The sequence below is a fragment of the Notothenia rossii genome (genome assembly GCF_949606895.1).
Source record: "Notothenia rossii genome assembly, chromosome: 8".
Lineage (NCBI taxonomy): Eukaryota > Metazoa > Chordata > Actinopteri > Perciformes > Nototheniidae > Notothenia > Notothenia rossii.
This window is the reverse complement of record NC_136906.1, coordinates 22,537,685-22,563,349: the sequence shown is the minus strand read 5'-3', so window position 1 is coordinate 22,563,349 and position 25,665 is coordinate 22,537,685. Positions and strand designations below refer to the sequence as shown.

The following is a 25,665-nucleotide window of genomic DNA, read 5'->3' as shown; positions in this document are numbered from 1 at the left end:
CTGTTTCCTGACGTTTGGAATGTTTATATTTTCAATGAACTGTTATTCTTTATAGTTTCAAATTATTTACGCTTACTGTTACTGCTTGCAATACAGGCCTTTTGTACATCTGAGTTGTGCGCCTTATTGATCACCTTAATTGTTCATATTTTATTCACTTTCACAAAATTAGACAGTAAAACAGGACCTACTAATCTGCCCTTATCACATCAGTTGTTCTTTAATGGGTAATTGTCCTATTTTTAATTAGAACAAACCAGATGACAGAAATCTTGGCGTTGGCAAGACCCAGGGGGAGCTTCCCACTTTTGGGTTACCAGTGTTTTTATATGTTCCTTCATTTCATTGTTAAAACTTTCTTTGTTTGTTTTTTCTTGGACAGATTGTTGCATCTCTGAGCATTTTGCGCAGCTGTCGCTCGATCACGTGTACAGTAGGCGGAAAATTGTGTACAACAGTGTTCTGATTGGCCGTTGCTTAGATACGTCACTTGATTGACAGCTTTCCTGTTTCCGGTTCATTCCGCTGTGAGCAGAGAAGTTGCCAGTCACAGGAGCCACAATGGCGTTTGTAGTCTCCTTCAGATAGGGCTGTGGATAATATTAAATCCACTAGCATCGCCCTAAATATAGGCCTGGTTGATTCCCAGAGCCATTGATAATAAACTGGAACATCTACTGCACACGAAAATACTATGATTTCTAAACAATATTGAATTTATAGTGGATAAAACTTGCATTAAAAAGGGAACATGTAAACAGTACCAACCGGGTCAAGTTTTCATTTTGTTCGAGAAACGAGCTGCTTTTAATGAAGGCATTTGCTTGTTTCTTAATGCTTAAACCGTAATTCTGTGGAATAAAAGCACCTTTACTTAACTTGGCACCGAACAAGGACACCTTTCACAAAGGGACTTTTTCTTTTTTACGAATCAGCTCGCTAGCCGCCAAGCATTAGCTAGCGGTGCTAGCTATATTTGAGACGGAGACGACTCCACAATGCTCCGATGTCTGCTTGGGATCTTTTTCATTCACTGACTAATTCAAAGAACTATACTTTACAGCACTGGAAAACCACCTTGTCATCTTTCAGCTTTGACGAACTATGTTGGGGATCTCGGAGGAATGAATTGGCTTTGAGGAGGACTGGACGTGACAGGCCTGGTGTGTTTATTTTGTGTATTCTTGCCCAGTTTCTGCTTAGTAACACGTTTATTTGGCATTTGGAGTAGCTACTGTTCTCTTGTGAATGAATTGCCTGGACCACCGAGGCCCAGTCGAAGGAGAGGCACCGACGCCGGCGTGAGGGATGCCTGGGTCGGACCGACACCATGGGACCAAGAGGAAGCCGGAATCTAGCAGCCTTAGCGGCGTGCCACAGCAGACCCAGGCCACGACTCGTACCTCCGCTGGAGACAAGACGAGCAAGGAAGGCAAGGTGCTTGGAAAATCTTCAATGTCCTCTTCTTCTACAAAACGCAAACGGCATAAATTAACCAAACCTAATCGGGAATCCTCTGCACCTGGAGCCGAATATGTTACCCTCGGCGATGCGGCGCCACCTGGTGTCAACACGGTGAAGCCTCTCGTGGAGTACGACGATATCAGCTCGGACTCGGACACTTTTTCAGACCCACCGTCCTCCAGGCCCTCGGAGAGGGGGGGCGGGGATTTACTGGAGCCGTCACCAGACTACGATAGGCAGGTGGCCGGTGCAGAAACAGGTGGCATGGAGAACAAGGGACACAAACATTCCCGAAAAAAGCCCAAGGACCCCAACAAAGTTAGAGACCCTGGGAATGGCGAACGTGGCACCAAGAAAAAGAACAGCAAAGACCAAGAGAAAGGGGTTGCTGTAAAGAACAAGGAGAAGGCTGCCGCCTCAGGTACCTCCTCCAAACGCCATGTCCAGCCAGAGGGTGACTCTAAACGTGCGGAGCTGATGCTCACCACACAGCCTGCAGCCAGTGTAGGTAGTGCTACTTCCTCCACATCCTCATCTCGCAGCAAGGAAAGCAGCCGCTCAGGAAAGACTCGAAAAGAGAAGCAGCAGCGGAAAGAGGGCCGAGCAGCGGAGGGCAGCCAAAGCTCTTCCCAGAGGAACCGAGCAGACAGGACCCATCGCAAGGCCTCCAAGAGCCTGAAGTCCAGCCCTAAGGGCAAGTCTTCGAATAGGGGTAGCCCACGCAGGAAGGGCGCGAATGCTGCTCATTCACCCAGTCCCAGAAGAGCGACTGGCAGCGAGAGTCCACAGGCCAGTGGGTATGGACAGCAGGTGGATGACACCTACTCCAGGCGGAGGGTGGCCCAGCAGAGCCCTAATCCTTATGGGGACACTTCCCGCCGCAGCAGACAGAGATCAGACAGCCCCTATGGCAGCAGACACCGGTCCTCCAGCTATGAGAGGGACAGCAGCCCATACTCAAGGAGACGCTCCAACAGCCCCTATGGCACCCGCAGGTCCTCCAGCAACAGCCCCATGTCTCGGTGAGTATAAACTGCAGGTTGGTCTTTACATCTTAGTTAATAATAGCTTTAACTTAGAAACACTTGTTTATTGGAAACGTGTTAAGTGTCTTCAGGCATGATGACATAGAATACCAATTTAACCCTCAAGTCATATTTTGTATTATGTTTGTATAGTGAAACTTGATTTGGTGTTTTATAATTGAGCTTACAACTATTCCAACTATATGATCATTATAAAAACCTAAATTGTAAGTTTAAATTCAGGCAAACTTGTTGCACTTGCAGAGTCCCCAAACCTCTAGCAAAAATAGTTACTGTTAATGAAAGCTTGTCAATTCTCTTAAACACCCTATACTGTAGACATAAGCCTGGGGGTGAAAACATGAAAAGGCTGAAAGGTACTGTGAACACAGGCAGGTGATCGCATGATTTCACTTCAGCTGTTTAATTTTGCATTGCAAAATGTATACCACAAACTTTGGCTAACAGGACATGGTCAACTCGACTTCCTTTTTTAAATCACCTTTCATGTAAACATGCAGCCCTAAGTGATCCAAATCAGAATAACAGAAATAAAAATCAATTAATAAAAGCAAATTACAAAAAATGTAATCCTATGATTGTAGCTTAAAAAAAGTAAGGCTATAACATCACCACTGACTACAAATTAGGCCATAACCATCCTGGTCAAAGCCACTAATTATTTCCAGTTGCCACAGTAAGGAATAGAGCTGCAGCTTGTGATTAACAGTAAACGGTTCAAAAACTCACTCTTAACAAAGCTCTCTCTTTTTAATGTAGAAATGCAGTATATTAGAAAATGTTTATGGCATTATAAAATGTATTTCTTTTGTTTAGCCGCTCTGGCCGCTCCAGGAGTCGCTCCCCGATGCACTACTCGACTTCTCGTCGCTCCACCTCTCGTCCCCGTAGCAAGAGACATACTTCCTCGGTTGCAGCGGGGGCCAGCTCCCACAGCAGTCGGCCAACGAGCCGCTCCCCCCCCTCCCGCCTGCCACTCAACTCCAGCCTGGGAGCAGAGCTAAGTCGCAGGAAGAAGGAACGGCAGGCGGCTGAGGCGGCTGCTCGTGTTAGTGGTGGTGCTGCCACCCCTCCTCCGGCAGTACGTAAATCTGCAGGCACCTCCGCCCTAAGGCCCACTAAACCTGCACCTCCCCAACCAGAAAAAGACTCTGCAACACCAGCTGAACCTCTGCCCGCACCACCTGCGCCCTTATCCCAGGATGCTCCCAGCGCTGAAGATCAGTTCTCTGCACCTCTACCTTCCTCTTCCACCTCATCTCCTGCACCTCCTCCTCCCTCTCCTCCTGCGCCACCCGCCCCAGCCATCCAGATTCCTCCACCGCAACCTCAGGCCGAAGCAAGTATTCAGCCTCCTACACCCTCAACCATATCCCAGGCCAAATCTCCAGCTCCGGCTCCTCCACGCAGCCCTGTCCGCCAGATGCCCCTTCACAAGACGTCGACTCTGCCTCTCCTGCCTTTACCACCTGCACTGCTGGGAAACACTCAGGGGAGGTGAGTACCCCCTCAAGGTTACAGACATACACTATACGTCCCACTGGTCCTAATGCATCTCTTTTATGAAGTGAAAGTGATGATTTGTGCAATGAATTCTATCCCTTTTTGCCACCAAACCATATTTAACATCATTATGACTCTGGAGTCATCACTTTTTTTGTTAAGTTGTGACAATTTAACGCTATTACTTCAGACTCTTTCAGTTTTTACTTAATTCCAATCCTTTTTATACTGCAACAAATATATCATCACAAATCTTAGTTTAAAGTGACGCACTCTATTTCATGCATCAAATTTGGATAAATAGGCAATAAGTATATTGACCCTTAAGATGAGCCGTTTTGTTTTCAAGTGTGTCCTTAATACAAATATACCAAAGTATATGAAACAAAACAAAACCACTCGTGCAAAAAAAATGCTCTCCCAGGTCTTGCTACTTCCACACCTGATTCCCCCAATTTTTTTAAAATGCATGTATTTAATGTAAATGTTCACATAGAAAGATATGAACTTGAGCTTCAGGTTAAAAGGAGTACATAACAGACTCACAAACAAGTTACTATTGACGTTTTTTCCCCATAATTCACATAAATTATCATAATGTTCTTACTGTATGTTAAATTCTCTGTTAGGCCCCCATGCTTAACCTTTCTAAGCAGAGTAAGAGGCAGCTGATAACTTTGATAATACGTTATTACAAATCCTCTATTATTGTAAGGTCCAAGTCCCATGCTGTCATGGTCTGCTCTGTCCCAACCTTAGAGTTACATTGTTGTTCGTCCACAGTTTTAAGTATATATTTAATGTTTGTTTCTCTTGTCGCTTCAACAATTTATACTTTTCTCTAAAACTCTTTTTATTTTGTTCCGTCAGTCCAAAGAAGTCCACCCCTCCTCAGAGGCCATCCAGGAAGGAGAAGGAAGTTCGCAGCCGGACATTACTGATCGACCTTCCTTTACCACCCTGTCTGCCTGGAGGTGACTCCTCACCCCCACAGTGCCCCATCCGCCAGGCCACACCGCTACCCCCAGCAGTCCTTAAGAAGAGACCAAAGTCAGTTTCTTTAATTACTTACTCATGTCCAAACTTCCCCTTCTGCATCCCAAATCAAGTCAAATTTTTGTTTTATTTGATGGTCTACAGGATTTGCTGTGCGCGATATGGTGAGCGCAAACACACCCAGAGTGACTGGGGCAAACGCTGTGTAGATAAATTCAATATTATTGGCATCATAGGGGAAGGCACCTACGGCCAAGTGTACAAGGCCAAGGACAAAGAAACTGGTAAGGGAGTTATAGCTAGACGTGAGTCACTATGATACTCCTATGTGTTTAATGTAAATACAGGCAGTGTCAATTCTCATTGAGATATGTTCTTTTTTTAATATGGCAGGTGAACTGGTCGCTCTGAAGAAAGTACGTTTGGACAATGAAAAGGAGGGTTTCCCCATCACAGCCATCAGAGAGATCAAGATCTTGCGGCAGCTCAAACACCGAAGTGTGGTCAACATGAAGGAGATTGTCACTGACAAGCAGGATGCACTTGACTTCAAGAAGGACAAAGGTAAAATAATCTGATATTTTATGCCATAACTAGGTAACATTGACACATGTGGAGTATTATAACCTACTAAGTTGAGGCTGCGTGCTATATGCATACAATTGGGACATACTTGAACATTGACCCTTTAGCTCAGATATCTCCTGTGCAATGGATTGTGGGTAAGTAAAGCCAAAAAATAATGCCACCAGATGCAGAAGGTCATCCTCAAATCTTTGGGCATATAGCATTTCACATACTATTTATTTAGGCATACTGACTAATATGGCAGTATGGTTTTGAATAACACAGTAGGTAAACATTTCTTTGTTCCACATGCTCAATTCTCTCAACCCGAGACTTCAAGTATCAGGCTGTACATATTGTAGACATTTTTGAAGCTTCACTTAAACGGTCACATAAAAAAAATCAACATTTACAATGCTGTACAACTTTTTTTTTAAATCTCATTATACAATTTAAATTCTCTACTTTTGCACAGTTGCAGGTATGATAATTAGGGATGAGAAGGATTAATTGAATATTCTAAATGATTCAGGTATTCGAATATGAGTTATGAATATTTGTATTGTAATTTTTTTGCGAGAGGTGCCTAAGTTGATAACATATGATCAAATGGAATAATTCAATGCATAGGACAGTGCATTAGCTAAGTGTGTTAGGTCTAAAGGTGGTGTGTTTTACTCCGCTCACCGGTCCCTCACAGTGGGGCAGAGCTGCAAGTGCTGATCTCTCTCTCGCGTCCGGTTATACTTACTTCACTCGTGTTTATCTCCAAATCCATCAGATCTAGCTAGTTCTAGATCATGATATGGCTGCTGACCCTCCCTACACGCAGATCACGCAGACTCAAACCTCATCTTGTGCCCAAATTCCAGCTGAGAGGGTCTTCTCTAGAGCTGGCCTGATTGTGAATCGCCTCAGCACCCGCCTCTCCCCTGAGTAGACATGCTCATATTCTTAAACAAGAATGAGTATTGAATAGCTGCCTTCTGTGCATAGGCCCTGTTATAGGTTGTTGATCTTTGTTGTAATAGGGTTACGTTACCCTAACCCAGTGGTTCTCAAACTTTTTTTGTCATTCCCCATTTTGAAAAGGTGGGCCTTTTCAAGCCCCACCTGTTCCTCATCGCTCCAATAAAATGGTATGCCAAGCTTAAAATTATCAAATGTATCGTTCTATAACAGGGGTCTCCAACCTTTTTTAGGATGAGCTACTTTCAACAACAAAAAAAGTCGTGAGCTACTTTTACTCTTTTGTTTTTTTGCAGTGTATATGTTTAGAAGTGGGGGTTCCAGGGGCATGCACCCCCGGGAAGATTTTTTTTAAATGTTGAAGTTAAATGCATCAATCTGTTGCACTTTGAGCACAACATGAAATTATGGATACAGCTCTCAACACTCATGAAAGAGAGCTGTATTTCAACAATCCAAACATCTTTTGAATATGATCACAACCAATAACAAATAATTTAAACTTGTTTATACTTATCTTATCTAGTTAGCATTCTTTCTTTTTATTTATGCATATTTTACTAATCACTCCCCTTTAAACTGCTTTTTTGTTATTTACTGTCCTATAGTACAGGGGTTCCCAAAGTGGGGGTCGCGAGATGATAACAAAAAAATTATTGAGAAAAAAAAGACAATGTTTATACATTTAAAAAAATATATTATTAATAATAACGTGTGCATAGACATTTTTCAGGGGCGGACTGGCCATCTGTATAATTTCCGCGCAGCGAGGCTCCCCCCGTTGACAAAACACTAGCGCAGTGTTTCTCAAACTTTTTCATACCAATGACCACTTAACCAATAAGAAAACACTCACGGACCCCCCAACTCCACAAATATCCCAAAACAATAGGCCTGCTCACCACTCCAACAGTGCATAGCAGCCTAATAACTAGAGAATGCAATTCCTGAATAAATTGCTTGTGGGAATGCTTTAGGCTGAAAAGCTGATGCTGAATTGCTATTTGGAAATGTAATGTGTAAGAAGAAAGTGAAGAATTTTTTGATTGAAATTATACATGAACACTGGGGGCTTGAATGTGTGATAAGAGAAGAAAATCAAGTAAAAAAGCTTGGTGTCACGGTGGTCTCTGGGCTCATAGATCTCGGGCCTCCGTTACGGGTTGTTTAGTTTTTTTGTTGTTGAAAAGTGTTCCCCTTTCCCCATGTCTGTCGTTGATTGTGGGCACCTGGTGCCCTGTGTTGTCTCCTCCCCCCTCACCTGTGTCCTGTTGGGTTGATTGGGTTGGGCATTTAGGCTCTGGGGTTTTGCTGTTAGAAAGGGAGTGTGTGTGTGAGATCCTGGTGGTGGCTGGTGACTGTGCGCACAGGAGCAGCAGATTGAGGCTGTGTCAAATCATATGTATGATTTAATAAATGCCCACACCGGGTTTTGGACGTTCTGCCTCTGCCTCCTTGGTTGGTTGGGCCGCTCAATTGTCAGCTTCACACTTGGAAAAGCAGCAGAATATTTGAACTCATTGAACTAATTTCATTACTAATGATCTGTCGCCATGGCAACGGTATTTGATGACACCCCATAATACACTTAAATGTTTTGATGGCTGAGTCGTTACCAAACCTGTGATGTTTTGGGCCGTTTGGAGCATTTTCACTGAAGTTATGAGAACCGTGTTTCATAGCGAGCATTGTGTATTTGAAGAAATTTCAAAACTGTCACGTAGATGTCTTCACGGCTGGACTGTTAACACACGTGAAATTTGAGCACTTTTTGACCATTTTCATAGGAGTTATAGCAATATCGTGGTTTACGGCGAGGGATGCGTTGCCATGGCATCATATTTTGAGGAAAACTCACTAATGGCACATAGACATGTTGAGGGCTGCACCATTGTCATTGACTTCATCTGAAGTCTGGTGGTTTTTTGACCATTTTCATATCAGTTACAACAACATCGTGTTTTTTGGCGAGGGATGCGTTTCCATGGAAACAGCCTATGGTGAGATCTCGCCATGACATCGTGTTTCATGGCGAGAGGGCGGACCATTAATCATTATCTGAAGTCTGGTGCTGTTTTAGACCATTTGCATATGTATCACGACAACATTGTGTTTTATGGCAAGGGATGCGTTTCCATGGCAACAGCTTTTGGTGAGATCTCAGATTTGGCGTAGAGCTGTTGAGGCATGGACCGGTGATATACAAGTGAAGTTTGGGGGACGATCGAACCGTGTCCATTGGAGTTACAGCGACATCTTGTTTTATGGCGAGGGATACGCATAATAATTGACTGTGTTAACCATTATCTAAAATCTCCTCTGCTCTGAGCATGTCAGTTGGAGTTATGACATCATCGTGTTCCATGACACAGGTGTTTATATTTGAGCTAACGACGTGTCCAGAGATCAAAGGTTTCCATGGTGATGTGCAGTAATCAGTGAAAGGAGAGCATTTTCATTGTTCTGAATGAGATAAACCTCTTACATTTGAACGTTTTGTTGAAGAACCGTAACAGATATCGGTGACATTTCAAAGCATGTCAAGGAACTTAAGCATCTGAAGTGTACTTTTTGTGTAATTTCGGGTTAATAATGTGGCCTTTTTGGCAGATTAACTAAAGGTGTGCGGCTGCTGTGGTGGCAGGGTGTCCGCGGGGTCTTTAAGTTGATAAATCAACTTAGCGAAAATTAAGGCTATTAAAAAGTATTAAACGGCATCTTCCAAGGTATTACATTTTGTAGCTTGTTTTCAATAAGTATATAAATTGTCCAAAGAGGTTGTATTCTAAAGTTTGCCTGAATGTAATTGCGTAGGTGTATAGTGTGATTCTGTGTAGTTTATTTATGGCAGGTCCGTTTACGCCGGTTGTTAAACAACATCGTTATGGGGAAATGCAAGTTTGCGTCCAAATGGTTGGAAGATAAGGAGGAAGGACAATCAATACTGTATATAGTAAATGTGAGGTAAAATGTCTCGCCAATGTAGCCGGTTAAAACTCAGTGGTGATGAGGTCTTAAAATGTATGGAAAAGGTCTCAAAAAAGGTCTTAAAAGGTATTACATTTGACTTCAGGATTCGGCTTCAGATGAGGCTGAATTTACAATGGGGTTTAATGGAGACATATTCCATATATACACAAAATAACAATTTCTCTCAAATATTGTTCACAAATCTGAAAAAATCTGTGATAGTGAGCACTTCTCCTTTGCCGAGATAATCCATCCCACCTCACAGGTGTGGCATATCAGGATCCTGATTAGACAGCATGATTATTGCACAGGTGTGCCTTAGGCTGGCCACAATAAAAGGCCACTCTGAAACGTGCAGCTTTGCTTTATTGGGGGGGTCTGGGGGGGTCCGAAAACCCTAGGGTTAGGGTTTAACCCTAAACATGTCACCCATTGAGCATGTTTGGGATGCTATGGATCGGCATATACGACAGCGTGTTCCAGTTCCTGCCAATATCCAGCAACTTCGTACAGCCTCAGGGTCTGGGGGGGTCCGAAAACCAGTCAGTATCTGGTGTGACCACCATTTGCCTCACGCAGTGCAACACATCTCCTTCGCATAGAGTTGATCAGGTTGTTGATTGTGGCCTGTGGAATGTTGGTCCACTCCTCTTCAATGGCTGTGCAAAGTTGCTGGATATTGGCAGGAACTGGAACACGAAAATGGTAGAAACAAGTTGCAACATGTGTGACGAAGGTGTTGAGCTGCGCTATATCATGGAATCGAAAGCTTAAGCTCGCTCCATTGCGGAGATATTCCCGCGAGAGTGCGGAAAATGTTAATAAAGAAATATTCTCCCCCCTCCCCTTGACAGGGGTCGCCAGTCTCTGGCACTGTACGTTGTACTGCACGGACCTGAGGTCCAAAACATTTCTAAAAAATAAATAAATAATAATCTCCCGTTCATCGCGTCCATTCGCGACCCACCTATCACATCTCTGAGACCCACCAGTGGGACGCGCCCCACACTTTGAGAAACGTTGCCATAACCTGTTATGTTGTTCGTGTATGATCCCTCTTTAATTTAAAAACCAAGTTATGTTTTAACCCTTAAGAGTCCCTTAAAAAAAAAAAAACGTATTTGTTGCTAAGGCCATAAAGTGCCACCTTCACAAAAACTGCTATAAAAATATGATATATTACTATTTATTTTAACCCTTTAAATGCCAGTTTGTTAAAAAACTCCAGTTTTTTTTATTGAAAAAAACAAAACTAGAATAATTTTCAAAAAATACATTTCAAGAAATATTTGATTATTGTTATTATTAGGTCCCTAGATTGGTCAATGATTGGCAGCAACATTAATTTGAATGCATTGTTATTTTTTTTGCTGTCAGGTTTAAACAAAAACACACACGTGTTCCTAAGGCCAGAAAATGCCACCCTCACAAAAACTGCCATAAAATTATGATATATTGATTTTTTTTCCCACCTTCAAAGAGTCAGTCTTTTAAAACTACTCTAGCCTGACTAAAATGAATAATACAAAATCATTTTGAACCAGAAATTTTTTTATTTTACAAAGATGAACATTGAATGAACACTGAGAGCCCAGCTCAGGTTGAGCAGGGGCTGCAAATGGACAGACTGTGGTCCTTGCATGTGAAGTTCCCACATTTGCAGCAGGTGCTGCGAACTCTTCTGTTCTGCCTCCTGCTCCTCCGTTCACTGATGAGAGAGGGGCCTGCAGCAGCACCCTGCAGATCTGACACCAGTGTTGCAGCGGCTGATGAGCCGGGAAGGCGCCCTCTCTTCTTGATGTGTGGGGTCACCAGCATTTCTCCCACCTCTTCAATGAAGAGCCTCCTCCTGTACGGTTTCTGCTGCTGCCAGGATGGCTCGATTGATGTCCACAGGACGTAGGCGTTGTAATGGGAAAAGGGCAAGTGGCCAGCGATTTGTTCCCCTCTTGCAGGAGTAGGTGGCAACAACCTAACAAAAACATAAAACAAGACAATTTGAATAAATGATTCCAAGCATTTTCTCTCATGATGCAAATATTAATTATTTTATAGGAAAATTCTAATTTGAAAAAAACCTAAATATATTTCAGACAAGAATATAAGAGTAAGAATACATGTGTGCCTACCTTATCAAGGTTGTCGACACTCCTTTGCATCGGTTGCAGTCTTTGATTATGACTGGCTTTCTCGTCATTTCGTCGCTTACTTCTGGACCTCTGGTGTGTCGTGCTTAGAAGCAGCACATTCCTGCCCCGTCGAGGGATGTAAGAGACCAGTGTGTGGGTCTTCGTAAAGGCAAATGTGGAGGAGAGGATCGCTCTCGCTCTTGCCTGGAGCAAAATAGGGGGAAGCTCAGGCTTGTTTCGGCAAATTGTGCCAACCAGTGCCAGTTCTCTCCTGAGCAGCTCCTCAGCCAGTGCGAAGGACGTGAAAAAATTGTCACAGAAGCCCCTCTGTCATCTCCAGGACCACCCTCATCCCCTGTTTGACTTCAGGACGACTGCCAGCTGCTTTGCCTGTATACACCTGCTGTCTCCGTAGGATGATTTTACATCCCAGTTTGCCCAAATGTTTATACTGTATTTGGCCGGCTTTTTTGGCATGTACTGTTTGAAGCTGCACCTGCCTCTGAATCGGACGAGCTGTTTATCCACTTAGACGTCGCTGAATGGGCTGAACAGCATCGGCAGGCGGTGCGTCCACATATCCCAAACTTTGCGGAAGGCAGCCAGCTTGTCATCACGGCGCCGCGGTCGGGATAGCTTGTCGTCAAAACGTTGTGTTCGGCTGATTTGGTGAAACGTCTTGTGGGACATCGTGGCTCGGAAAAAATGTTTCGTCCCAATTTCTCACTCCAGAGGCTGAGGGTCGATTCATTTTTTGACATGTAAAGACCGGCCAAAATGAGCAGCCCCACGTAAGCCAGCAGTTCCTCTGTGTCAATATCTCGCCACTCTGCAATTGACCGTCTCCCATGCAGGTTTGTCATGGACACAATATGCTGAAGGATGTCATCTGTCAGCAGCAGTGCAAAGCTGGATGCCGGGTCACTGATTCAGGCGACAGCATAGTGTGTTGGTCCCGGGATCAAACTTCTGGCTTCTGGGACGTAGCGGAGCGTCTCAGTGTTTGTGGGAGACCAAAACACTTCCACACCCCTCCGCTCCAGTTTCAGATGAGTCTGAGTTGGACTCTAGCTGGTCTGTTCCCACCTCTGAGGCATCCTCTGTGGACTCTGTGGCCTCTTCTGTGTCAGCCTCAGAGTCCACGGAGGAGGATGAGCAGCCATCCTCGCAATCAGAGTGCATGATGATGTCCAGAGCCTCCTGTGTGCTGTAATGCCTTGCCTTCTCCAAAAAGACTACTCCTGCACTAATAGTAATACTTATAACCATGGCTGCAGTGCACCTGTATAAACAACCTGAGCGAGAACCAAAACAAAGTCAAATTTTTTGTTTTGGTTCTGCAACTCATTGTTTTTATTATTGAATTAGATTATTACGCAGTGTGGCCTTCTAAGAGAAAAGTATTTTGAAGTTGGGCGCGCACACACACACACACACACACACACACACACACACACCATTATCCAATCAAAAGCGACACATCATTTCAGTAGCAAGTGACACTTGCAGAAAACAGTAAAAAGTGGGACATTTCTCTGCAGGCTTCAAAGAGTTAAAATTATCGCCATCTTGTAGACAAATGTAAAAATTGAAAGCTAGAAGTCCAAAATGAAATCTTAACATAAAGGAAATCAAGAGTTCATGATAAGATAAATGTGGGGTCAAAAAAAGCATTTTCAATGGGGCATTTTTTGCCGCTAGGAACAAATGTGTCGGTTTTTGTGTAGCTTAGCCATTTTAGGCTAATTGAAAAAACTGAGACCACAATTCAATATACAACTACAAAAGAATATCCTCTGGCAAGTTTGAGCAATATTCATTCAACACAGCCAAAATGGCATGAACATGAAAACCCGAATGGTTGAAAAATGGCCCCAGGGACTCTTAAGGGTTAAGCATTTAAGCTGTAGGCCTATAGCTGTCAACTGTTCAAACGGTGATCACCAGTTCAATACATTTGACAAATCCAAGTTTTTGCAATTTCCACTGCAGGACCTAGCACGGCTTAGTACGGTATGGTTAGGCTTTGGTAGGCCAGGCTCACTCTATGCTGCGTTTCCGTTACAGTTTAGTTACTGGGGTAGTAACTATAGTAATAAAGTGTAGGCGGGGCGATTGGCTATTCGGCGGGCGGAGCGACGCTGCATAAAACTGCCGTGACGTCTTCTTCAATGCGAACCACAAAACCAAAACGTTAGCCCTCAGAGCTCACAGCTCCTCATATCTGTTCAGAAACTAGACAAAAGTTAAACGAAAACAAACCACAGACTGTCTGTCATGGCGAATACAGTTGCTGGTTTGTATGTCTGTAGGCCGTTGTTGTGAGTGTGGACGGAGCATATCCAACGTTAGCTTAGCCTGATCAATCCGATCTCCATTCAGAAAAACACGCATTTTAAAAGGTTTTTCGCCTGCCGTCTGTCTGCAGACCCGTATCAGTATGTTGTTACTTTGGCATCATTTTTAAAACGTGTAGTACAATTAAATCACGGTAAAATATGTTCATGTTGTTGTAGTTGTAGCCCCCTTGCCAGCGATTCTCTCTGACCAATCAGCAGTCGAGAGTGTTTACGTCACTAGTTTAGCATATTCAGCCCGGTTGTTGGCCCGGTAAGAACTTCGATTTTGGAGGGCCAGAAAAAAGGTGGAAAAGTAGCCCTGAGCCAGAACTACCCCTAGTGGAAAAGCAAAAGAAAACGTGCTACATGCTGCAGTGGAAAAGAGCCATAAGGGAACAGACGAGTTATATTCATCACAGAAAGTTGATTTAAAAAAAATACTTTGTGTTCAAATTGTTCTAAAGATGTTGTTTGTGTTGGGGTAATGATGTTATTAATTATAATGAGTCTGTTAAAAGCTTTATTCCAAAACCTCAAGAGAAGCTTAAAAAGTAAAAATATGAATGATGATGTTTCCCAGTTCTGAATCTATCTTCCTTGGGTTCAGGTGCTTTTTACCTGGTGTTTGAGTACATGGACCATGACCTGATGGGCCTGCTGGAGTCGGGCCTGGTCCAGTTCTCCCATGAGCACGTCCGCAGCTTCATGCGCCAGCTGATGGAGGGGCTGGACTACTGCCACAAGAACAACTTCCTGCACAGAGACATCAAGTGCTCCAACATACTGCTCAACAACAGGTAAGAACAGGAGACATGGACACCAGAAGTGAAATATTGTTGTTTAGGTAGACATGCAGCTTGGCTTTTACAATCAATTGTTTAGCAGTAACAGCTGTTTCAAATAACAGTAAGGAAAGCAACTTCTAACAGACACTTGCTTTTTACAATTCTGTGTCCTTTCTACAAACATAGACGATGCAAGTGAAAGCGAGAAGATGCTAATAAATAGGGGTGCACCGAATGGGAAATTCTTGGCCGAAACCGATACCGAAAATAGGAAACAGTTTGCCGAATGCCGAAAGGCCGAAAATGATGAATAGAAATATATATATATATACACACATTTTTTACCAATGTTGTTCAGCTACCTGATTATGGAAAAATAAATGTTTATGGCAAAACTTAATTGAACTTAACTTAACTTAACTTAACTTAACTATTATGGGTCCATAAAACATTTATTCATCACTTTTGAATGCATACAGTACATTAATTCCAAGTCAAGTGCATTTTCTTTTCTCTGTAAGATAACTACAACAAAGTACATTCAGAACAAAGCCAAGGTGCTTTAAAACTTCAGAACAGAACATAAACATCTAGGCCAGTAGGCCTACAAGAAAATAGTGTAAATAAAGACTGTAACAGCCAGGCCTTCAACAACAACAAATGCACCTATAAGTGCATGCATACAAATGTGCAAACTGGATTAATCCACATGAATGTAACTATTTACAAATGAAATTACAATTGAATTTCAAGAATCTGAAAATAAGGCTGTCTGTCCTCATAAGCAAAGTAGTAAACATTGTATAAAGATACATAAAGTGGAAACTGGATACAAAATCCACAATCAATTACAAAATTAAATTACAATTTCAAGAATCTGCAAATAAGGTGGTCTGTCCTCATGAGCAATGTAAACAACATTGTATCATTTAGATACCAAAAGTACAGTATATTGAACACTGTGCTGCTGTCATTTCCCCCTAATGATAACCTGAGATGGTGAATTATAACTCATAATGAAAATTGTTCAGGAAAGTGGGTATAGAGTAGACATGTAGAACTAGATAAGCTTATGATAAGCCAGCCTTGCCTACTTATTAAGGAAAAGTGGGAGGTTCTTTTTAATGAACAGTAGCTTCTCTGCTTTATCAGCCATAAGTCTGCTCCTCTTCTCATCAAGCACATGAGAGGCAGCGCTGAACAGTCTCTCGCTGTCAGTGCTTGTGATTTTATCTTACTCCGCATATTTGTCCGGGTGTTTTGATTTCAAGTGGTGGAGTAATCCCGAAGTGGTGAAAGTCTTTGCAGTTACACCCCCTCGAGAAATGTCAGCTGAACACGTTTTACAAATCGCAATCCGCGCCTCTTTCTCTGATATTTTTAAATATCTCCAAGTGGCAGACATGTTGGCTGTGAGCCAGCCGCGAGCATGGTCGCGCGCCGTGCTTGTCGCCGCGTTTTGATTACGTCATCACAACAACACGTTAGCTTACCAACGTAACCCTGTTCTCTGACATTCGGCCGAAAGCCGAAAGGGCCTTTTTAACCTTTTTCGGCCGATAATTTTCGGTGGCCGAATATTCGGTGCATCCCTACTAATAAATATGAGCTGAAATAGAGCATTTAGAGCAGAGGTCACCAACCGGTCGATCGCGAGTGTGGTGCGAGTAAATCGCGCACCGTTAAAACATTTTTTTAAAGGCAAATAATACTTATTTTACAACGTTTTTAGATGTAAGCCTATCATCCACCACCCCGTTAGCAGGTGCCACTTGATTGACGTATCTTTGAGACATTTCCTGTCGCTCCCGAAAATAATAGACTGACTTAAAGTGATGCTGCATATTTTGGTACTCACTGCACTTATGGTAGATACCAACTACAACAAAATGAACATTTTACCTTGATTTAATTGAAATACACGTTTTAAAATGATGCTGGAATAACTACATACTGATACCGGTTAGTAAAAAGCATAAATTAATGCTTTGACAAGTCTGCAGACAAGACGGCAGGCGAAAAACCTTGTCAAATGCGTGTTTTCTGAATGGAGATCAGATCGATCAGGCTAAGCTAACGTTGTATACTGTATGCTCCGTCCAAACTCACAACAACGTCATACAGACAGAATAAAGCAGCGACTGTATTCACCATGACACAGTCTGTGGTTTGTACATGTTCAACTTTTTTCCAGTTTTTTTTTAACAGATATGAGGAGCTGTGAGCTCTGTGTGCTAACAGCTAACTGTTTATGTTTTGGTTTTCTGATTCAAAGTCAGTGGCTGAGATCCTCACCGCTGATTGGCTACCGCGTGAACGCGTCATTCGCATTGAATTTACATGTAATCGCGCCGCCCCCAAAAGTCGCATCGCGTCCGGTGTGAACGCACTAATGGATAAAGAATGTTTTTAGAATTTTGAATTTCTAAGAATTGTGTTAAAATAACTAGTTTTTAATGTTAAATGTTGCACTTGCATGAAGCTTCAGTGGACAAACCTCACAGTTGGAATGGCACTTTATGTTATCTGCTCAATGCAAGATGTTATTTTTGTATTTGTTGTTGTTGCTGTCAATAAAATAATTTACTCATTCACTCAAACAAATGGAAAATAAGCTACGTACATTTATATTCAGGATTGTAATGAAGGAAACTTAAAATTATATATGATGTAAATATATGTATTTATCCTTTTTGACATGTTAGTTATGTTGTGTTCTTGGTTTAATCAAATTGGAAGTTGCACCAAATGATTTGATGTAATTCAGATGCAATTAGCCTACATAAAAGGCCTCAAATTGGAAATATGGTCTGGGACGTTTTTTTCACTCAATTCTGCAATAGTTAGATCTCGCCTTTCACCAAGGCCAAGGTCGGGGATCTTAAAAAGGTTGGTAACCACTGATTTAGAGCAACAATGCAGTATTGCGTCCCTCTAGGCTCTACAACTTAGGTTTATTTAGATGAATGACTATCTGAAAATTATAATTTTTCTCAATAGACTATTGGTCTGTTCAATCATAAGAAAAAAGTGAACATTTTCTATCGGGTCTTATTGTCAAAGCCAGGGGTCGACAACCCTAGGTGCGTGTACCGTAACCAGTGGCACACTATAATAATAAGTGGAATAAGTGTGCAAAAAATATTTAAATTGTATTTCCGGATCCTGGACGAGACCGCCGCCGGAGCGTGTGTCCCCGTTACCTGTGCAGAAGGAACTAATGCGCGCAACGCAGCGCGGAAGGATAACTTCTAGGCCCCGCTCTCTTTAACTCGACTTGCTGCTTTCCTCCGTGGTGAAACGATCAGGGGTGTAGTGCTGCCGGAGCGCACCGGAACGCCTCGCCGGCACTTCACAAATTGCAGTACCCATAAGGAGCTGTACACATGCTGCATTTTTTGCGTGGCTGCGCTGACTGGTGAAAGAGGTCCACAGCTTCCACAGCTGCGAGGCTCCGGGGAGGCACTTGAATCAGTGTTTAGCAAAGAGATCAAATAGCTTTATATAGTTGCAGTAATAGCCTGTTAATCATTTGTTCTAATGCAAACTTGTTATTGAAAACAACCTGTGCATTGTGGTTCCTAACCCTGGTTTATGTGTTTCTTTGTATAGAGGTCAGATCAAACTTGCAGACTTTGGTTTGGCTCGACTTTACAGTTCAGAGGAAAGGTAAGGGAATAGTTTTTGTGCAGAGCTACATATATATATCCCTGTAAACATAACATAACAACATCAAATGCTTAATTTAAATATGTTAATGAAATGATATGAAGTACGAAACGATTATGAAAAAGAACACTTTTGCTTGTTATCCAATACTTGTATATATAATGTATTCTTATTGAGAGTGTATATTAAACTTTTTGATGTAAATATATTGGATTCCTTCCCGATCATAATTCATAGGCATCAATTTCTGTTACAAAAACACTAACAGTGGTGTACAATTAAAAAAATAATGTATGTTATTATTAAACCTCATGGAGACATGGATTATCCTCTTCATTTTCAATGCATCTCCACTAGATGGCAGTGTGTGTCAGATTGTCAGATATCCCTGTTAGTGAAACCTGGAATGTGTGTGTTGTGCGGTTGTTCACATGCTTTGCAGTGTGAATGTGTACAGAGTCTCACTGTCCTCTCTTCCTGCCCCCAGTCGGCCATACACTAATAAAGTAATCACACTATGGTACCGCCCCCCTGAACTCCTGCTGGGAGAGGAGAGGTACTCTCCAGCCATCGATGTATGGAGCTGTGGGTGAGTAGACTGTCATGGCAGTACATATCTGTTCTACATTTACATGTTTCATCTTTAACATGCATACTCCATTCTATAACTTTTCTCATGTTGTGTAATCTTCATAAACTAATGAAGATTTTTGACTGTTTTTTTTTTTTTTTTTAAATGGGTGTAGTTTCTCTAAACCCATTTTTTTTATTTTTTTCAACAAACATAAAATATGGCCTTTTCATCCCAACATCACTGAAAAAATGAGAAGCCATCAAAGCTACATCAACCTTTTAAAGAAGATTGTTTACAAATGTTATTTCTACTTGGTATCCTCTTAATAGAAAACACGTGTAATTGTTGCAGAGTAATCTTTGTGCCACCGAGTCAGTTATTATTAAACATGGGCACCAAGAGGCAAATGAAGCTCAGTGAGATGTTTTAGTTTTCAAGTGGGCTGCCAAAATCTAGTGTATTTATAACAGAAGACTATTTCATGCACATTGGTTTCTTATCTGTGGAAAAATAACATTGCTGTGAACATTTGCACTAGTTATAATGTACAACACGATGTCGACACTTGTATTATTTATGATTACACTTGGCAAAATCAGATAGGAAATGTTATCTTAAAGGATGTGTTCTAATTGAAATTTATCATATTCAGAAGTAGTATGATGTATTGGTCACTGTTGGGAGTCATTCACAATTTCAGATAATAAAAAGATAATGCCTGCAAACTTGCTCCATGCCATTTAAGTTTTCTAAAATGTTATAAGGGATGTCATAAATATTTGTATTCAAACTGGTCATAATCCCCTCCCATATTTTTCAGTCAATGTTTTCACAATTTTGACACCATTAGCTTTGATTCTACTTGGATGAGTCAACAAAGTATAACAAGTAATGTTAGTGTGTAAGTGTGCAGGTGCTACCTTTTTGTTATTGATAGTTTTTCTGATACATTTTTCACCTGCTTAAAGTGTGTATTATTTATCCTCTGAAACTGTTCGTATATAAAACTGTACATTTTTATACTAACACTACACATTCTGTCATGTCTCAGGTGTATTCTGGGAGAGCTCTTTACCAAGAAGCCCATCTTCCAGGCTAACCAGGAGCTTCTACAGCTGGAGCATATCAGGTAGGCTGACCTTTCTGACCACAGCCCTTTTTAAAGTAGAAACCTCCACTGCAAACTTCCCACACTGAATTGTCTGTTTCTTTATCACCCATATTTGCCTTTCTGCCATGTCCCTCAGCCGTCTGTGTGGTAGTCCCTGTCCTGCAGTCTGGCCGGACGTCATTAAACTGCCCCTCTTCAACACCATGAAACCCAAGAAGCAGTACAGACGGCGCCTGCGGGAGGAGTTTGCCTTGTACGTAATGCTGCTGAGCGTACCCACAAAAACTGTAATCTACCCGTAGTTTTGTTTCTGCTGTTTTAAAATCTCTACCCTCTGCACAGTTTGCCTTCTGCTGCCCTGGACCTGCTGGACCGAATGCTGACCCTTGACCCCGCGCGGCGCTGCTCAGCAGAGCAAGCTCTTGTCAGTGTCTTCCTGAGTAATGTTGAGCCCAACAAGATGCCACCGCCAGAGTCAGTAGCCCCATGGCCGCCGCTTTCCCCTTTTGTTTATATAGTATCATATGTTTTGTTGTTGTGAGAGATAATGAAAGAGCATTGAAATACACACTGTGAATACTTTGTTTGCTTAGGTCTTATCTAGGACTGTCTTATTTTCTTCTTAGGATTTCTTTAATAATGGTTGTACTATAATCATTTTGTTTTTTTGCATGCCTTCAGTCTTCCTCACCATCAGGACTGCCACGAGCTGTGGAGTAAGAAGAGACGACGTGCACGTCAGAGCGGGGTGCCCGAGGATGTGCCCAAAGTGCCCCGCAAGGAAACGACAGGGACCTCGAGCGGGGAGAACAGCCGGCCCCAAAGCAGCCCGGCTGTACCCCCACCCCCTCCCCCAGGAAAACCGCCCCCCCCAGTCACCTTAGAGAGTGAGTTGTCAGGTAACGGATACATCTAAATAAAATGTTACCACAAAAAAAAACATGGTTATAAGATATGTACTCTGTGTTATGCGTTTCATTATTCCGCTTTGCGTACACAACGCAAACTGTGAACTACAGAGCAGGCCTTTAATGCATTTTCCCTCTGATTATTCTATCATTCTTCTATCATCAGTCTCCTTACTGCAGTATGCTTTCTTACTGATGGACTGCTTTCCAAGGAAAAGTTTTTAGAATTAGACCTCTGTGTTTGCACTGTATTGCATTTTCATAGATTTGAATTGTGGTTGTGTGACTTCGTCCAGGCCTGGGAGTAGCAGCAGACCAGTTGAACCCGACAGAGCTGGCCGTGCTGATGAACCTCCTCCAGGGGCAGACGGACCTCAGCCTGCCCCAGGTGGCCCAGCTCCTCAACCTCTCCACCCCAGAGACTCTCAGCCAGTCGCTGTCAGCCCTCAGTGAGGCCTCTGACCAGCAGGGGGCTCCAGAGGACCAGGCCCCCACTGCTGCCAGGTCCCAGCCCCCGGAGCCGCCGCCTGAACCCCAGGAACCCTCGCCGACATCCGGAGACCCCCCGCTCAGCCAGGAGGACCAGGCCAACCTGCTCGCTCTCCTTTTGGGCCACATCATTAAGCCCCAAAGGGAGGAGCAAGGCGATGAGAGCAATGGTGTCCAATCAGAGGAGGCACTAATACGCGGCTCGTCCGCCTCTACTACTGAACGCAAGGGCAAGTCTGGGTTTAGTCTCTAGACGGTGGTAAAAAAAAGGCGAACTAAGGTCAGGTGAAAGTCACTGGGGACAAGAACGAAGAGAGCAGAGTAGAGGACAAAATAATAGGAGCTGACTGACAAAAAATTCCTATATACTCTAATGACGCATTAGACTACCTGAAAAAATCAACAACATGGTCAATTAGCCATAGGAATTGGGCCATTAGACTTATCATTCATCTCCCACCCCTTTTTTTCACCCTGACATTCCTTAAACTCATGCTCACCATCGTCCCCTTTTAACCACCTCACACATTGAAAAATGCAGTACTTCACAAAATGTCTGTCGAGTGTTCGTTGTCACGTGACCCTGATAACCAGGCAAAGGTTTGGTGCACATGGACGTCTCTCACTGGTGTACTCAATAAACCAGAAGAAGGAAGAAAAGGTTCACACTGTATTGTTCCCTTCCACTCCACTGTTCTCCTACTTTCTTGTTTCATTCTCAGTTTTTGTTTTTCTGTATCTGTCCCATCCTGTTCGTATTTCATTTTCATTACAAAGCAGGTCTCGTGGATTCTTCACAGAAAGCGATGTTGCTTTAAACCGTCTGTAATGTCAGCCTTTTTATGAAGAAAGTCTAATAAATTATCAAGTGGAAATAAATGTTTTGAATCTTTAGGCCTCACCTGCATGTGTTTCTTTTACCTTTTCTTTGTCACACATTTTTTTTTTTTTATGTTCACTTCAACTCCGATATTAATTCAAATGTTTTTAGCAAGTGAAATAAAACTATTGACTATGCTGCTGACACTGGAATGGTAACGGTCCTGTTTTCTTCACGTTATTTCTCTTTTCATGCTGCTGAAACCCTTACCCTCGGTTTGCCTTGCACGGCTTTGGATTGAAAAACATTTCAAGACTAACCTGTTACAGTGATCTTGTCCTGACCTTTAAAATACTTAAAATATTCCTACAAGTCACCCTTTCTATTTTTCCAGCTTTACATGCCCTTCCTAATGTTTCCTGCATCTTTTTTTTTCTTTTTTAAGGAAAAACTAATTCAGCTGCATCTGTTTTGCATACATTAATGCCATTATTTTGGGACCATTATAGTGAACAACTTCAATGCTTAACTGTGTTAAATAATAACTGATAGGAAATCACAGTAAAACAATTTTTTCCCCCCCTTTTCAACATTGATATCTAAATAGGGTTATTGTTGGAGAGTTTTCATAGGCCTGACATCTTTGTTTTCAGGGCTAAATAATTTTAGCATTTAATCTACCATATAATCAATGTCAGTGTTGGTAATCTTAACTTGAACTAATGCAAACTGTGATACCTACGGATATCTTATGTTTGCCCTTATAATGGTGATGTACTTAATGTGAAGATGCACTTCAAGTGCTTTGCTCTCCCTCTTGTGGTGAAGGTAGGGATGTCACATTATTAGGCCCATTTGATTCTAAACTAAAACGTAGTGACTGTAAATAAGACATAAAAGGAAAACTAGGCATAAGGGTCTTTGTGTAGATGGCCTAAAATTAAGTGAAACATTACATGTCAAATGTGTTCTACCTAATGTTTTGTCTTCCTTCCTGTTTGTCCCCTTCAGATGGTGCAGTATCAAAAAGGAAACCGCTGGATGCCAACCAGGTGCCTCCACCTGGGGAGCAGCGTCCCCCCTCTCCACCCGGTCCTCCTCCATCGGCTCTCCTCCCTGGAAATGCCCAGCAGGCCGGGTCTGAAACCCAGCCCAGCCAGGACATCAGCCCTGCTGTGGCAGCTGCTTTGCTCCAGCTCATCTCCCAGCAGGACTCGGATGCTGGACCCCCCCCGAACAGCAAGGACCCCTCTCCTGCTGCAGAGGCCCGGGGACCGCCCCCTCCACCCTGGATGGCTGACTCCTCACCTAAACCTTCGGCTGCAGCTGAGGCCACAGCAGGACCAAACACAGCAGCACAGTTCCCCAAGGACCAGGACCTCCGCTTCTCCCATGGAGCTGCCCGCTGAACCCCCCCCCCCCCCCCCTCCCCCCTGAGAGACAAACCCTAGTATCTTAGGGCAGCTCCAGCAATCCTGAAGGACACGCAGAGGAAGAAGACAGAGGGACACCTACAGATTAGTATTCACTGGACCATGAGCAGGTAGTTAAAGTTGAATCAAAGATGTTGTAAGGGGTCTCAGGTCAAGAACATAACTTCCCTCTGTCGTTTTGAATCGGAGGGAGTGTTTGGACCTGACCGTAAATTAATTTGGGAACGTCGCCACCTGCAGTCCCTTTGCTCTCACCCTTGACTGAAGGTCCCGACTTGAATTAAGTTTAGCTTTTCAAATTGAGTGCCATGCAGCTGATACTCAAATTAAAAAGAAGCTTTGATTTTTTTTTCAAAACAAATGATTGTCATGTCCACTTCAGTGCCCACTTCTAAAAAAAAGTTCCAAGAGCTTTATGAAGATGAAGTCATTTTTGCTCCACTCTGTAATGGGGCGGTGTCTGTCCCAGTGTGGTGGAAGCTAAAGTCCTGTGTATCTTTATATTTGAGGCTTTGAGCACACTGATAAGAACAATGGAGGTTTGTGAAGTTGTGTCTCATTGAACCTCACGTGCTGGTTAGCTCCCGTTTCAGCCTTGTGCGTCGTTTGTGACCCCAGCGACCCCTGAATGATCGCGGCTTGGCAAGAAAGTGTGGGTTAAGTTTCCGTTTTTGATGGCAACAGCGACTGGGAACAGGAATTTTAGTTTTACTCAAAGGCTGTTCCATATTGTATTCCGTTTCTCATCAATTAAACTGAATTGCGATATGTTTTTGGTCCATATGAAGATTTTCCCAAACCTGTGTCATAGCAGTGCTCACTTTATCTGTCTGAAAGATGGATAAAACCACTACATCTCAACGTATCGCTACATGATACACTTATAAAAGCTAGACACACGTACGCAAACACTGACTTCTCTGGCTTCTCCTGGTGGGCTGTGAAAGCCTTGTCGTTGCCTCACCGCAAACTTGTGCAACAAAAGCTTTTTCTTTTGCTGCAGTTATTTTCTACATAAAGAAAATGATACATGCTTTGAAAATGGTCCATGGTTTCTGTTTGCATTTTTTTGGTTTTGAAGGAGAAAATGATTTGTGTATGTAAAAAAGAAAAAAATATTTTGTAATATGTGTTTTCTTGGTTCAGTTTATTAAAGGAAGTTATGCGACCAGTTGAATTCTCTCTTGGTATCTCTGAATGTTTCTGTGAAGTGGCCACTAGATGGTAGGCATTCCCTCATACTTCAGATAAAACTACAGGAAGTGCTCGGCCTCGGCAAAGCCTGGTTATAGTTGAAAACCTCACTATCACCTAGGATATAAATGCTTACTCGTAGGACCTGGAAACTCATGTTTACACATTTTCATTCTACAGGAAGTTCTGTCGGATCATAAAAGAAAGGTTCCCATGGGTGTTGGAAATCATTGAAAAACAATTGTAAATTGTGTGACACCAGTAATGACAAACAGATGAGAATGCTGCGTGGGGTCTGGGTGATGGCTAGAAAGGATCCGTCTTGTGTAAAACTCTCGCGAGAATTTGCAAGTCACGTGGCTGAATGTTTACTTTTGGCAGGCAGCCTTTCAGTTACGATCGTTAACATCAGTGGGCCACAGCAAATGATGGTGAGAAGCTAAACTATCTATTAATGATGTCAATTACACGGAGTGTGATTGTTGAAATAGGGTTCAAAGAACAATGACAATACTGTAGATCACCAACACTATGGTTTATTTTGTATTCACAGGCAAGTCAACGTTGTCGCAGTATAAGTCCCAAGATAGCTCTTGGTGCAATACAAGACGGATCCTTTCTAGCCATAACCTGGGGTCTGGGTGCCTTGTTGGCGGGACGTTGCTGGGCTCGCTGCTCCGCCCCTTTGAGGCTCGAGGA

The 25,665-nt window shown here is 42.8% G+C and overlaps 2 protein-coding genes across 3 annotated transcripts; one reads left to right on the top strand and one right to left on the bottom strand.

Moving 5' to 3' along the window:
* The first annotated feature begins 505 nt into the window (after positions 1-505).
* cdk12 (cyclin dependent kinase 12) lies at positions 506-24,949 on the top strand. Of its 2 annotated transcripts, none has more exons than XM_079645822.1 (14): positions 506-2,486; positions 3,327-4,007; positions 4,884-5,063; positions 5,154-5,293; positions 5,403-5,573; positions 14,591-14,780; positions 18,381-18,437; positions 18,925-19,026; positions 20,063-20,140; positions 20,259-20,375; positions 20,465-20,596; positions 20,804-21,009; positions 21,327-21,749; positions 23,351-24,949. In XM_079645822.1, exons 1-14 carry the CDS (start codon positions 1,309-1,311, stop codon positions 23,746-23,748), a joined length of 4,053 nt encoding a protein of 1,350 aa, XP_079501948.1. In that variant the 5' UTR covers positions 506-1,308; the 3' UTR covers positions 23,749-24,949. The 2 variants fall into 2 exon arrangements, with proteins under 2 accessions (XP_079501948.1, XP_079501947.1); XM_079645821.1 differs by having other exon boundaries at positions 20,804-21,021.
* Positions 10,787-14,584, bottom strand: LOC307016653 (uncharacterized protein). The gene is made up of 2 exons (XM_079645860.1): positions 11,645-14,584; positions 10,787-11,487 (listed from the first exon to the last, which is right to left on the bottom strand). The coding sequence occupies exons 1-2, from the start codon at positions 11,710-11,712 to the stop codon at positions 11,112-11,114; spliced, it is 444 nt and encodes a 147-aa protein (XP_079501986.1). The 5' UTR covers positions 11,713-14,584; the 3' UTR covers positions 10,787-11,111.
* Positions 24,950-25,665: the final 716 nt, after the last annotated feature.

Coding starts and splice junctions, on each gene's coding strand:
- cdk12 (XM_079645821.1), top strand. CDS start 1,309: ATGCCTGGGTCGGACCGACACCATGGGACCAAGAGGAAGCCGGAATCT. Junction 5,064..5,153: donor GTCCTTAAGAAGAGACCAAA/GTCAGTTTCTTT, acceptor GATGGTCTACAG/GATTTGCTGTGCGCGATATG. Junction 20,376..20,464: donor CTGCGGGAGGAGTTTGCCTT/GTACGTAATGCT, acceptor CCCTCTGCACAG/TTTGCCTTCTGCTGCCCTGG.
- LOC307016653 (XM_079645860.1), bottom strand. CDS start 11,712: ATGACGAGAAAGCCAGTCATAATCAAAGACTGCAACCGATGCAAAGGA. Junction 11,488..11,644: donor GTGTCGACAACCTTGATAAG/GTAGGCACACAT, acceptor TGTTTTTGTTAG/GTTGTTGCCACCTACTCCTG.